Source organism: Ranitomeya imitator, chromosome 8 (assembly GCF_032444005.1).
Source record: "Ranitomeya imitator isolate aRanImi1 chromosome 8, aRanImi1.pri, whole genome shotgun sequence".
NCBI classification, from domain to species: domain Eukaryota; kingdom Metazoa; phylum Chordata; class Amphibia; order Anura; family Dendrobatidae; genus Ranitomeya; species Ranitomeya imitator.
This window is the reverse complement of record NC_091289.1, coordinates 184,144,205-184,158,406: the sequence shown is the minus strand read 5'-3', so window position 1 is coordinate 184,158,406 and position 14,202 is coordinate 184,144,205. Positions and strand designations below refer to the sequence as shown.

Here is a 14,202-nt window from a genome sequence, read left to right as displayed (position 1 = left end):
ACAAGTTATACAATGGTCAGAAGTATTGTTATTGATCATAAAGACACCTGTACCGGCAGGTATGATTTAATTTTTAATAACATTTGCCTAGTTCCTTAAGCATTAGAGTATAATACAGGATTTAAACAAGTAACTCTGGATCAGTAATGTAATGTATGTACACAGTGACTGCACCAGCAGAATAGTGAGTGCAGCTCTGGGGTATAATACAGGATGTAACTCAGGATCAGTAATGTAATGTATGTACACAGTGACTGCACCAGCAGAATAGTGAGTGCAGCTCTGGGGTATAATACAGGATGTAACTCAGGATCAGTAATGTAATGTATGTACACAGTGACTGCACCAGCAGAATAGTGAGTGCAGTTCTGGAGTATAATACAGGATGTAACTCGGGATCAGTACAGGATCAGTAATGTAATGTATGTACACAGTGACTGCACCAGCAGAATAGTGAGTGCAGCTCTGGAGTATAATACAGGATATAACTCAGGATCAGTAATGTAATGTATGTACACAGTGACTGCACCAGCAGAATAGTGAGTGCAGCTCTGGGGTATAATACAGGATGTAACTCAGGATCAGTAATGTAATGTATGTACACAGTGACTGCACCAGCAGAATAGTGAGTGCAGCTCTGGAGTATAATACAGGATGTAACTCAGGATTAGTGTGAGATCAGTAAAGCATACTATTTTCTCATGCTAAGTATTTTTTCTTTGTTGCTTGACAGTTCAGGGTATATTGTAGAGTATTTGCAGGTAAGGCAGGTGATGCCCATCTATACAGCTTCGTGTGCTACTTCCTTCATTGTTTTTAGTATAAACTTTGGAGTATTATCAAAACACAACGCTGCTTATCTAACGTCGGGGACGCTGTGACTGTATTGGATACTTCAAAGATTTTACCTGTAATTGACCATATTATTAGTATGTTAAATATTGGCGACAATGTGACACATGCAATTAACACTGCACTGACGATGTGCGTAGAGATCACCCTGTGTACACAAAGATTTGTTTCTATTAGGACATAATCACTTGAAACAAAACTTTCTCCAGCAACAGTTGTTACAGCAGAATGCACCCGCATTGTATGTGTGAAGAAGATGCATTAAGTAACAGATAGTGAAGGTTTTATGGTGACCTGCAAGGGACGCTTTACAATACATGAACTGTAAATATATCAATAAATAAGATCTGAATTATTTTTTCCTTTCTGTTGTCCAGAAATCTACTTGTTGGTCATTTTTATTCTATATTTTACTTTTTCCTTTTTATTTTGAAGTTTTAGAGTCGACTGAAACAGAATATGAGGAGCCCCCAAGGTAGTGACTTATTGATACGTTTGTCAATACTCCATGATCTCTGCTCTGTGTTATTAGTTATCGTCTTTGGCATTTCCTGCTCTTGAATTGCTGGTTTTCCGTGAAAGCACGTCAGCAATGTATGTTGAAGCAATAATGGGTGACCGTGTCAGAAGTGTTGTCACCAATCTTTCTCAGATCTAGGTTTGAACTAAAAACAAACGCTACAAAGTAAATAAATATTTACAATAAATTTGTTACATTTGTAGGAACATTCCAATGAATGGAATTTACTGCCCCTCCTCATTTTAAGGTTGCTGGTGACGCTCTCCTGCACAATATGCTGCTTGGTGCAGGCGATGCTGGGTAATTATTTTGGAGACACACAGAGTAATTTCCCCCCATCTCCAGGGGCATCATTGACTTGAAGTACAGCCCCAGTTTTCATATGGACGATCTGTTTCTATACTAGTTCGCTGTCTAAGAGGCTGATATAATATATCCCTGGGTATATACAGGGGAGAAATCGACTTTTATCAAGTCTCCTTATGATAAGTCAGCTGTTAAATGCCAATTTTTAGGTCTAAAGGCATGCAGAAAATGAGACCGCACCCAGACAGCAGCGTGACCCAGTTTTTGCATGCACAGTAACACACATGGCCGGGTAAAGGGCTAAAGCGGCCCCTGAGGAAAATATTACATTCTGCCTATTCTTGTTTTAGAAGGAAGAATCTGTTAAAAAAATAGATAAATGTTATTCAATGTTTAATAACAAACTGTAAATCAATCATAACAGAATAAGAAACTACCGACACATAGTATCCAAATATTACAGAGGTTTGTGAAAGTATTCACACCCTTGGCATTTTTCGAGTTTTGCTACCTGACAACCTGAAATTTCACTGGGTTTTTTTAAGTTTGCATCATTTCATGTAGAAAACATTCGTACAACTGTGCACATTTGGTTTTCTTTTCATTGTGAAGAACAAATAGGACAAAGTAACTGATAACTTTATCGTGCATAACTGTTCATCCCCCTAAAGTCAGTACTTTGTAGAGCCTCCTATAGATTACAGATGCTCTGGATAAGCCTCTATGAGTTTTCCACCTCTTGTCACTGGAATTTTTGCCCATTCCTCAAGGCAAAACTGCTCCAGCTCCTTCAGGTTAGATGGTTTCCTCTGGTGAACAGCGATCTTCACATCTGACCACAGATTCTCACTTAAATAAAGGTCTGGGCTGTGACTAGGGCACTCCAAAACATTTACACCTCTCTCCTTAAACCACTCAAGTGTTGCTTTAGCAGTATGCTTTGGCTCTTTGGTTGGAAGGTGAACGTCCGTCCGAGTCACAAATCACTGACAGACAAACAGGTTTTGCTCTGGAATATCCCTGTATTTCACACCATCCATCTTCCCTTTGACTCCAACCATTTTCCCTGTCCTTGCTGCCGATAAACATCACCACAGCATGATGCTGCCACCACCATGTTTCACTGTGGGGATGGTGTTGTTGGGGTGATGAGCTGTGTTGGTTTGGTGCCAGACATAGCATTTACCTTGGTGGACAAAAAGTCCAATTTTGATCTCCACTGACCACAGCACCTTCCTCCATACATTTGGGGGTCTTCATGTCACCGGGCTTATCCAGGGTTTTTTTTTTTCTATACTATGTTGTGCATAAATATGTGATTCTTCAGATTTTGTTTTAGTCTTTGCCTGATGAAGAGACGTATGTAGTCTCAAAAGCTTGCAATTTATTACCATCTTTTCAGTTAGCCATTAAAAGGTATCAACCACTGAGGACTCTCAATTCTAAATATTTTTCTATCTACTGGCTAGCATGGTGCCAAGATATATTTTTCCTGTATCAAAATGTTCCTTACAATTTTTGTGTGTAACTAAAGGCTTTTTCCTTCACACTCTTCCATAAAGTCCACCTCTTTGGAGAGTACGGCTTATTGTGGTCGTATGGACCGATACTCTGATTGGGAACTCTGCAGCCCCTTCAGGGTCACCTTTGGTCTCTGTGCTGCCTCTCTGATTTAATGCCCTCCTTGTCCAGGCTGAGAGTTTAGGTGAGCGGCCCTCTCTTGGCAGGTTTGTTGTGGTACCATGTTCTTTCCATTTGATGATAATGGATTTAATGGTGCTCCAGGGATCATCAGAGATTGGGATATTTATCTTTATAACCCAACCCTGACTTGTACTTCTCAACAATGTTGTGCCTGACTTGTTTGGAGATCTCCATGGTGGTGTTTGGAGATCTCCTTGGTCTTCATGGTGGTGTTTGGAGATCTCCTTGGTCTTCATATTGCTGTTTGGAGATCTCCTTGGTCTTCGTGGTGGTGCTTGGAGATCTCCTTGGTCTTCGTGGTGGTGCTTGGAGATCTCCTTGGTCTTCATGGTGGTGTTTGGAGATCTCCTTGATCTTCATGGTGGTGTTTGGAGATCTCCTTGGTCTTCATATTGCTGTTTGGAGATCTCCTTGGTCTTCGTGGTGGTGTTTGGAGATCTCCTTGGTCTTCGTGGTGGTGCTTGGAGATCTCCTTGGTCTTCATGGTGGTGTTTGGAGATCTCCTTGATCTTCATGGTGGTGTTTGGAGATCTCCTTGGTCTTCATGGTGGTGTTTGGTTAGTGGAGCGTCTTGTTAATAGTGTTGCAGCCTCTGTGGCCTTTTAGAAAAGATAAAGTGTATTTACTGACAGACATGTGACACTTAGATTGCACACGGGGGGACGTCCTGTCACTAAGCATTTAAGAAGGGACTTGCTTCCACCAGATGTTTTTAGGGGTTTCAAAGCAAAAGGGGTAAATCCATATGCACATTTTTAGTTATTTGATCCCATAAATTTAATTTATGCCTATATTTTTCTGACTTCACCAACTTAGACTATTTTAGTCCTGATGCATTACACACAAATCAGATTACAGAAATATTTACAAAATAGGTAAACCGCCAAGGGGGTGAATACTATTGCATGTCACTGTAATGAGACATAACACTGCTGGTGTCACACTGTCTAGATGATCAAGGCTATAATTGCAAACTAACGACCTTATAATACTGCCACACTGCGCCCAAGAGGGAGTGCCACATAGCTCAGAAAACAGGGTCTTTATGTGCAAAATAGTGCCCTAATAATACTGCCATATAGTGCATAAGTAGCGTCACACTGTCCAGATAATAGATGCTTCAGTATGTGTCCAAGTAGTGTCCTAATAATACTGCCATATAGTGCCCTACCAGTCAGATTTGTGGCTTGATGGGTTTGATCACTTAATAGACTTCCAGGATTGCTGTTGCCTGACTTCTTACTGTCTGTATTTTATTTCAGCCTCGCACCAATGAGTGAAGACGTTTATGATGAGACTTACAGTCCAGCAGAAAGTGACGCTAATGCCTATGCAGTCAGTGACGATGTTGAATATGGTGAGTTCCGTCGCGGTCTTTTTGGAAACTCCTTGTTCTATTGCAAAATTATTTTCACCATTGGTTCTTTTCGCGCCTCTCTTGGACATTAGTTGTACATAGATATATACGACAGTAATTGCTCTCACTCTGTGCGCCCCTTTTCTCCCAGCTTGTTATCACACATGTGGGTGTCCCATCTTCTCTGCCTTTTATGTATTTTTAGCAATAAATTTTGCTACTTTTTGACATTATTTAAGACTATGTATCATCGTTTTTCTGCCTCCGTATACATGTTACACTAGTAATGCCTCCTTTCATTTATAACAAGCTCTGGAGGCAGATTCTCGGGGAGATCTATGTCCGACCCATAGATCTTAACCGTTGATTTACACATTAAGAAATATGTGGCTTTCTCTGGAATAAGACATCAGATCAGATATCAAGGTATTATTTTAATAAGCTTCCTATGACCTGCATGCCTCTATAGAAGGCTTAGGAGGGTCGATCCTACCGACGGACGCACTACTAGCTGCCTTTTTGCTATTGCAGCTTTGAGACAAACGTGCAACATTTTATTAGGAACCGTTGCGTCTTCAGGTCATATTTTATCACTGAATTGTTGTATTTTATAACTAATTTATATCTTGTTGTGCAGATGCACCTGATGCCGTGAATCCTGTCCCGGAGGCGGTGCGCCCGGCAACAGAGGTCATAAGGTAGAAGAAATGGAAAGTTATGGAACATATCGGGATTTGCATTCTAATACAAGTCTTGAAACTTTATAAACTTTTTATTTTGGTTCCCCAACATGGAAAAAAAAACACTTCTTGCAGTCGGTAAATGGAAAAATGTATTATTTACATTATTTGCATTAAGATTTGGACCTGAGTTTGCGCCTGCGGTCAATGGAATTGTTACAATGTAGGAGCATAAACCGTAACATTATAGACGGGAAATCGCATCAATTCTGATCATTCTCTTGTCTTGGTTCTGAGAACTAGGGATGAAAATTGTGATAAGTTTCTGGACCAAATCTTTTTCAGGGCCCCCACCTACCATATGTTAGTGGCTTGCGAAAGTATTCACCCCATCGGCATTTTCCATGTTTTGCTACCTCACAACCTGGAATTTCACTTTTTTTTTTTTTTTTGAGGGTTTGCATCAGTTCACGTAAAGAACATGCCGACAACTGTGAATATTTGGTTTTCTTTTTATTGTGAAGAAACCAACAAATAGGACAAAATAACTAAAAACTTCAATGTGCATAACTATTCACCCCCCTAAAGTCAGCGCTTTGTGGAGCCTCCTTTTGCAGCAATTACAGCTGCAGTTACTTTGGATCACTGTCACTGGGATTTTTGCCCATTCCCCAAGGCTAAGCTGCTCCAGCTCTTTCATTTAAATGGTTTCCTCTGGTGACCAGCGATCTTCCAGTCCCCCACTTAAAGGGGATTTCCACACAAACAAAAGTTTGTTTTAATCAATAGATCTTGGGATAATAATAAGCTCCACAATTGGATGTGTTTAAATAAAATGTTCCTGTGCCGAGATAATCTTATAAATGTTCGCCGGCTGTGTACTGTGTAATGGCCGCGTCTGACTGTGCAGGGACATGGCAGTTTTCAGACCTCCCATTGAAGTGAATGGAGACAGTAACGCATATATACGACCAATTCTCCATTCCTAGCAGGACAAGACGCTGGGTCTCTTGTCCTGGGATCATTTGTTAAGTGAAAGCAGAGATTTAAAAAACTAGTGAGTAACTAAAATGTGAAGTATATTCATAAGTTGCACATTTTGGGACATGTGAAAAGAATTTTGTGCCCATCCGCTTTCTTTTTTCCTTTCTAGCCCGTATGAGTCGGAGGGGATGGCGTGTTATGAGGAAATTCTGAAGGTCAGAGAGTCCATGTACAGCAGTAATTTCTATGACACAGAGGAAGCCAGTAAGTTACATTGTAGCATTTGTCGCGTTCCGTGTTATTACAAAGAATTAGTTCAGTCTCTGCAGAACGGAGGATGCGATTATGATAGGGGCAATATCCCCTACTAGCCTGCGTGCTCAGTTTATACTCTTGGACCAGCCTGACACGCCCCTTTAAGCCTCCATCTTCTGCAGAATTGGTGCAAGGACGGATCACAATTACAGACCCCCAAGCTGCAGAGCGTCTACCCCATAATACTCCATATAACACTCCAGGACGATCCCACTACTGCTCGATTGTCGGCCGCTCTATTATATTCATCAAAGATTAAGTTATAATGAATCTTATTTTATTATAGACCCTGTGAGGAGCCCAGAGACTGCGGACGGATATACCCACAAGGTGAGGGGACCCCCGGGGGGAGGAGTATCGGAGGGTGAGGGACGCTATATCTGTAAGTTATTAAGTCCGGTGCCACCTGATGCCGTATACTGGAGGCAGAAAGCCCTGCATCCATGGGGGATAAGGGAGTACAGACTATATTGGGTGGTCATTACGCATGCAGGACCCCCCTGTCCAAACGAGGCAACAGGGTCTGGGAATTGGGCCAAGGATTTTGATAACCGCAGAGAGACCTATGTTTCCCCCCATATTATGATCATTACTAGGAGGACCCTTTTTTCTATGTATTGAAGGGAGACTTTGGTCTTGCAGAGGCAAAAACCTGCGTCATACCAAGTCCTCTGTTGTGGCACGTCATCAGGGGTTTAACAGGGTTAGAAAAACATGTCCGCTCAGCACAAACGTGCCGGCTGAGCACAAACGTGCCGGCTGAGCACAAACGTGTCGGCTGAGCACAAACGTGTCGGCTGAGCACAAACGTGTCGGCTGAGCACAAACGTGCCGGCTGAGCACAAACGTGCCGGCTGAGCACAAACGTGTCGGCTGAGCACAAACGTGTCGGCTGAGCACAAACGTGCCGGCTGAGCACAAACGTGTCGGCTGAGCACAAACGTGTCGGCTGAGCACAAACGTGTCGGCTGAGCACAAACGTGTCGGCTGAGCACAAACGTGTCGGCTGAGCACAAACGTGTCGGCTGAGCACAAACGTGTCGGCTGAGCACAAACGTGTCGGCTGAGCACAAACGTGTCGGCTGAGCACAAACGTGTCGGCTGAGCACAAACGTGTCGGCTGAGCACAAACGTGTCGGCTGAGCACAAACGTGTCGGCTGAGCACAAACGTGTCGGCTGAGCACAAACGTGTCGGCTGAGCACAAACGTGTCGGCTCAGCACAAACGTGTCGGCTCAGCACAAACGTGTCCGACCACATTGTGAAAGTACTCAAAAGCCGGGACCCGAAAAGCGCCTTCAAAGAATTCTACCTCTGCGGAGTCGGTAGAACTAATGTTTTCTATATTTCTCTCCATAGGTCTCCGTTGATGATGATCTCAGGTAAAAAAAATTCGAGAATTTTATTACAAATGTTTTTACATTTTTCTGTTATTTCCGTAAAATTACTTTGCAGTTTTTGTTTATTATTGTAGAAGCAGAATAATTCTTTACTGTAAGTGGCTTTAGACGAAAGACTTTTCTGTGTTTTAGCATATTTCATGATGGAGGGCATAAAAGCAGCTCCCGCATTGGCTGATGTGTCGTCAATGTATCATCCATGGAGGGCCGTCTAGCGGAATGACCACAATGTAGCACGACATTACATGGCCGCTGCTGGGAAAATGTCTGGCGGTGCTCAGCTATCCTGGCAAAATCATCAGTTAGCGAGGGATTTCCAGAGCTGGAGCCACTGTGATCAGCTGATCGCCTCCAAAAGAAACCGAGAGGATTAACATGGATATAATAGAGACCTTATGGTTCCCTTCTCTTATAAGTCTGTTTCATTTAGTTTTCTATGGCCGCCTGAAAATATGAAAATAAAGAATATTTGTTTACTTTTTTATAGACTCTATAGAATATTTTAGAATCCGACACTCATTGTTATATAATCAAGACTTGATGGATACAAGACTTGGAAAAAAAAATAAATAAATATATATATATACATACACATATGTATGTGTTAAAATAAGAGTATGTTTGTATAAGCTCAGGGGGAGAGAGGACCCTGCCCGTGAAGGCTCACTATATATATATATATATATATATATATATATATATATAGTATATTTTATTTTTCAAATGTTTCATATTAATGATTAGTTTGGATGACTCTGCCCTCATGTTTCTTGGACTTGGCTACCTTCATTCTAACTAATCTTGTATACCTTTAGTTATTCCAGCACTGTGAGTTCCAGCAATAAATCTTCAGCGTCCGAGGGATATTATAGGTAAGATATTATACTGGGGGAAGTCTCCCATCATAACTATAAACTATATAATTTCACATTTTTATATATAGTCATTATTACATGGGGAAGTATATATATATATATATATATATATATATATATATATATATATATATATATATATATATATATATGTATATATATAACACTATTATATTTCTTTTTCTAGTTTTGTATGTGTTTTTATTTGGAGTATTGCAGTTCTTACATTGGCCACTAGGGCAGTCACAGGCCGTAATCAACAGCTCGCTTGTCTACTTTGCTGTGCAGACTGGAGCCAAGTCAGTAGAGTCGCTTCATTATCGTTAAAGGCAAGAAATTATGTTTTGCAAAGAGGAGGCTATACAGTATATGTTGGGGGGGGGGGGCATTTAAGTCTGTCAAGAGATTTGGAGCTCTATGTAAAAAAAATAATAATATGTATATATACAGGGAGGGGGGACACTGAGGATCTGTCATTCAGGCTAGGTGGGTTGTGATGAAGTGGAAACTTTAAAAGAAAGAATATTGTAAAGCCATTCCGACATGGATTTTCACAATAAGTACACCAGTCTTGTCAGGTCTAAGAAATGTATTTAATAACAAATTCAGTTTCTGTTGAGAAATCTGGTGACAGATCTTTTACAGTTTATTATCTTTATGATACATTGTAGGTTTTCTTTGGGAGCAGAGCTCAGATACATTGTTACAATCGACCTTTCTCTTTTTATTCTTCCAGTGCCAATTTCGATACATCCACCGGATTATTGGGACAAAAAGAAAGTAAATCCAAAGAGGTGAAAATGGGAAAAGATGAACAGGTGCTTAGGAAAAAATACAAGGTAATCTGAGGATGGCTGATCTTTTACGGCCCGATGCTGATCACATAGAAATACGTTCTGGTACTGATGGTAAGAATGTGTCACTCAGATCACAGGGCAGGAGAAGATGTTATACTCATCCAAAATTATGGAAGATTTCAAGCATGAAAAAAACGCACTTACGGTGAAGAAAGGCGACAAAGTTGAGGTTATTCAGATGAATGACTGTCCTCCAGGAAAATGGCTGTCAAGGGATGTCCGCGGAAAATGTAAGTGGTGGAAAAGGCTGAGCAAGAAGAAATCCTTCTCTGATGTAACATTCTTGATTGGGCAAAAGTTTGGTGATCGATTAATTTGGCTGTGTGGACTATTAATATTGCCAGAATCGTAGTTAAATTCCCGTTACTTAGCCATATAATATGGGGCAGTTTAAAGGGAACCTGACAGCTGATACATGCCGCCTGTGGATGGATCGGATCTCGGCCATATATGTTAAACGCTGCAACATTTCAGAGAAAGACATAGATGAAAGCCAGTGAAGACTGATCCGCGCGAGGGACTAGTCAGACAGGCGGGTCCCCAGCGGCTCCTCCACTCCCGCTGCCCATGGGTCAATATTGACTTTTGCTACTTCCAAGAGTTGGCGCCTCCTTGCATAGGCAATTTGCATAAGAAAAGACCTTGTCACTCCAGGGTTGGGACAGGTAGACGCCGCCGGGGCCCCGCCTGTCTGACTAGTCTATCTTAAGGCTCTGTCCTCGGTGGCTTTTAAATTCTGCAGCGTTTCAGAATTAAACATATATGTGGCTGAAATCATGCGGCCAGTGTGTGATACATGAGCAGCTATAGAAATGTAAGTATCCTTCACATAAGCCTAGAATGAGAAACTGAAAGACTTCTATGGGAAAATGCCTGCGAACAAGAGACTTCATCAGCTGTAAGTCTGCCTAGTCTTGTGTCTGTATCTTCTTGAGACCTTTCCCTATAGATGCTATAAAGCCGTCTCCATTCATTTATCCCTATCAGACCTGCAGTGTATGCGCTGCCTGTGAGCTGCGGCGTGCGTCTGCGCAGAGTACGGGCTGCTGCCTCTCCTCGGCCTTTTCCTGCATCTGCAGCTCTCTATTGTCCTGCTCACAAATTGAAACAATGTATCTAAGCCTTCACTTCGGATAGATGTGATCTGACCACACTGGCCCATAAGCCCCTTTCACACATCAGTTTTTTTGCCATCAGTCGCAATCCGTTGAATTTTGAAAAAAACAAAAACAGATCTATAGCATATTGTGAAAAACTGATGCGCTGGATCCGTTTTTTCGCCGGATCAGAATAGCTGATCTGGCTAATTGGATCCTAAAAAAATCAGAGCATGCTCAGTTTAAAAAAAACAGAATCCGGCGCCCTAGGCTTACATTCTAGCAAACGGCAGACGGCGACAGATTCGTCACTGTCCGTTTTTTCGACAGACACAAAAACTGTTACTTTGTCCATTGTCTCCGGCCGCCGCACAAACCATTTTAGATGGATCCGGCGAACGATGGATGAAACGTGAGGCCATCCGCCACTAATACAAGTCTATGAGAAAAAAATGGATCCGCCGAATCCGTTTTTTTTTTTAAATTTGACGGATTGTGACTGACGGCAAAAAACTGATGTGTGAAAGGGGCTTATGAGACATTATGGGACATGTACTTGCCAGGACGGCCGGCTGCAGAGCTCTACAGTCAAGAACGAGGTGGAAAGTTCCATTATTCTCTTCTAATAAGTTGAAGGTTCTATGCAGAAAAGAGAAGAGGCTCCTTATAATTTTGTGGGCGTTAAGAGATGATTGATGAGCGTCATTTCACGTATCTGATGGAGATTCCCTTTACATCACCTACATTTCTGTTACTTTGGACAGACGGGTTTGTGCCGGTGGCCTCTCTGCAGATCAGCGATGAGATCCAGGCCTTATGTGGCCAGAACATATTCCAAATCCCTGCCGACAAAGATCTCTACGCCGACATAGAAGTCCGGAGAAGAGACAGGTGTGTGGATTATTCTGTTCTATGAGCGTTTCCATTTTTAAAGGGGGGCACTAACTCGAGTCCTCGGCCTATGGAAGTGAGGCAGCGCTCCTAGTAACATTCATCCTTATGGCTGTGGATGTTTTAGAGTGAAGATATGTATCATCTAGCTGTGATCATGAAAACGGCTTTAGTGACCCCCTATAACCAGCCCGCTGACATCAGGGAACAATGTATCACATGCAGCCAGAGAGAGATATTATAGAGCTATTATTTACTGTCATAGGGAATTGTAATCTGAGAGATAGTCTGATACATTCTGTAAAATGGCTACATATTAGGAAATGCCAGACTGAGATGTAATACAGTTGCAATTCTGTTTCTACATGGGGGCAGCAGATCCTTGCTTGAAAGGGTCGCCGTCACTCCAACAAGCTTTGCATAAATGAATAGTGCAAGCGAATAGAAAGAAAAAAACTTTGTAATATATTTTACCAGAAAAAATATTTTTTTCTCCACTTATGAGCCACTTCTCCTCCTTTCCCTGCTTCCTGAACTAATTATTCACTATAAAAAAAAAAAAGTGCTAAAATCGATCATGACGCAAACAAGATTAGCAACTCCTTGAAGTATCAGATTGCAGCTGTCTATCATAGTCTATGGGGTGGGGGGAGGAGGAATAGTGTAAGGGTGCAGTCAGATGGCTGTATAAATCGGCCTAAATTCGGGACGCAGTGCATGGACTGCCGACTGCTCTCCTGACCCAAGCGTGACAGCTACATAGAAATACACTAAGCTATGACACTCCGGTAGGAAGAGCCGCCAGCCAGTCCGTGTACTGGTCCGATTTGTACTGTCCTCTGACTGCGTCCTTATATAGAGAAGCAAAGACAAATACTTGTGGTGCTGTGGATTTTTTATAAGTATTATATCTTATTTCAAGCTGGATTTACAGCTATACTGCACAGTACTGCTACAGCTTTCTAGAAAGTATTTTATATTGCCACAGTGCTGAGTTCACAGCTACACTGCTTAGTACTGCTGTTGTATAATGTCCTCCATAATGTTGCTCCTTCTATATATGTGATATATTGAGACAGGAAAGCAGGAATCCATCATGTCTGTGTGTGCTGATTATATAGGAGACATCAAATCAGCTGTTCTCCACCCACCAGCTCAGAGGGAACTGAAAATTAGAGAGACGCTTCAGAGGATAAAACTGGTGATAAATGCAGGATACAAGTCCGATAATGACTAGATATACTGTCATTCCTCATGAACACACAGGAAAGCACATTCTGGAAGGTCACCTGAGATGATGGGCACACGTTAATGATATTCTGAATTTACAATGACAAAAAATAAATCATGTGAACTTCTAGAAGTAAACACATTTTGTGTATAAATATATTTTATTCTTTTTAGTGGCGTGAATGCAGACACATGTAGGGGCTCGGACAGCTGTAAGTATTAATACTGTTCACTTATCGGTCAGATCCGAGAAAAGTAGCAATGTGTGTCTTCTCTCTGGAGAAAGTTAAAGGTTATGGATACCTTTTGGAGTCAAGGTGTTTTATTTTTTACTTATTTGCATGTATTTTGGTCGAAAAAATAATTTTTGCTATTGAGTATTCTATTTTTATTTTTCACCATTTGGCTTTTGCAGACTCTTTTTTTACAGATAGCACTTGTACCTGTGATAGTTTATGGGGACATGTCCGATTATTTATTTTTTTTTTTCTTTCTTCTTTTCTTTCCCCTTTGGTCCGAGCTGTCTGCAGACAATATTGGATATTTCCAATTTTCTTCCTAAGGTTGGATTAAAATCATCAATGTAAGTCAATGGGTCCGTGAAAAAAATGGACTGTGCTCGGATGCCATCCAAGTGCAGTCTGATTTTCACTGACTTCCAAAATGGAAAAATGGAGAAGCTGGACAATTTTTTTTTTTTTTTTTTTTTTTTTTTTTTTTCCATTTCACTACGTACGAGAAAATTGGATCCAACTCTGGCCCAACTCTGGCCCAACTCTGGCCCAACTCTCTGGCCCAACTCTCTGGCCCAACTCTGGCCCAACTCTGGCCCAACTCTGGCCCAACTCTGGCCCAACTCTGGCCCAACTCTGGCCCAACTCTGGCCCAACTCTCTGGCCCAACTCTGGCCCAACTCTCTGGCCCAACTCTCTGGCCCAACTCTCTTGCCCAACTCTTGCCCAACTCTCTGGCCCAACTCTCTGGCCCAACTCTCTGGCCCAACTCTCTGGCCCAACTCTGGCCCAACTCTGGCCCAACTCTCTGGCCCAACTCTCTGGCCCAACTCTCTTGCCCAACTCTTGCCCAACTCTGGCCCAACTCTCTGGCCCAACTCTGGCCCACCTTGGATCGGAG

The 14,202-nt window shown here is 41.9% G+C and overlaps 1 protein-coding gene across 2 annotated transcripts in view; it reads left to right on the top strand.

Moving 5' to 3' along the window:
* The window catches only part of FYB2 (FYN binding protein 2), a 40,750-nt gene that overhangs the window by 10,675 nt on the left and 15,873 nt on the right, over window positions 1-14,202 (top strand). For both annotated transcript variants that reach the window (XM_069738095.1, XM_069738096.1), the window contains exons 4-14: window positions 1,288-1,327; window positions 4,645-4,739; window positions 5,377-5,437; window positions 6,573-6,667; window positions 7,005-7,048; window positions 8,078-8,100; window positions 8,934-8,990; window positions 9,730-9,832; window positions 9,921-10,080; window positions 11,712-11,838; window positions 13,243-13,280. In XM_069738095.1, coding sequence (XP_069594196.1) covers window positions 1,288-1,327; window positions 4,645-4,739; window positions 5,377-5,437; window positions 6,573-6,667; window positions 7,005-7,048; window positions 8,078-8,100; window positions 8,934-8,990; window positions 9,730-9,832; window positions 9,921-10,080; window positions 11,712-11,838; window positions 13,243-13,280 — 843 coding nt within the window. The remainder of the gene's footprint in view (window positions 1-1,287; window positions 1,328-4,644; window positions 4,740-5,376; window positions 5,438-6,572; window positions 6,668-7,004; window positions 7,049-8,077; window positions 8,101-8,933; window positions 8,991-9,729; window positions 9,833-9,920; window positions 10,081-11,711; window positions 11,839-13,242; window positions 13,281-14,202) is intronic.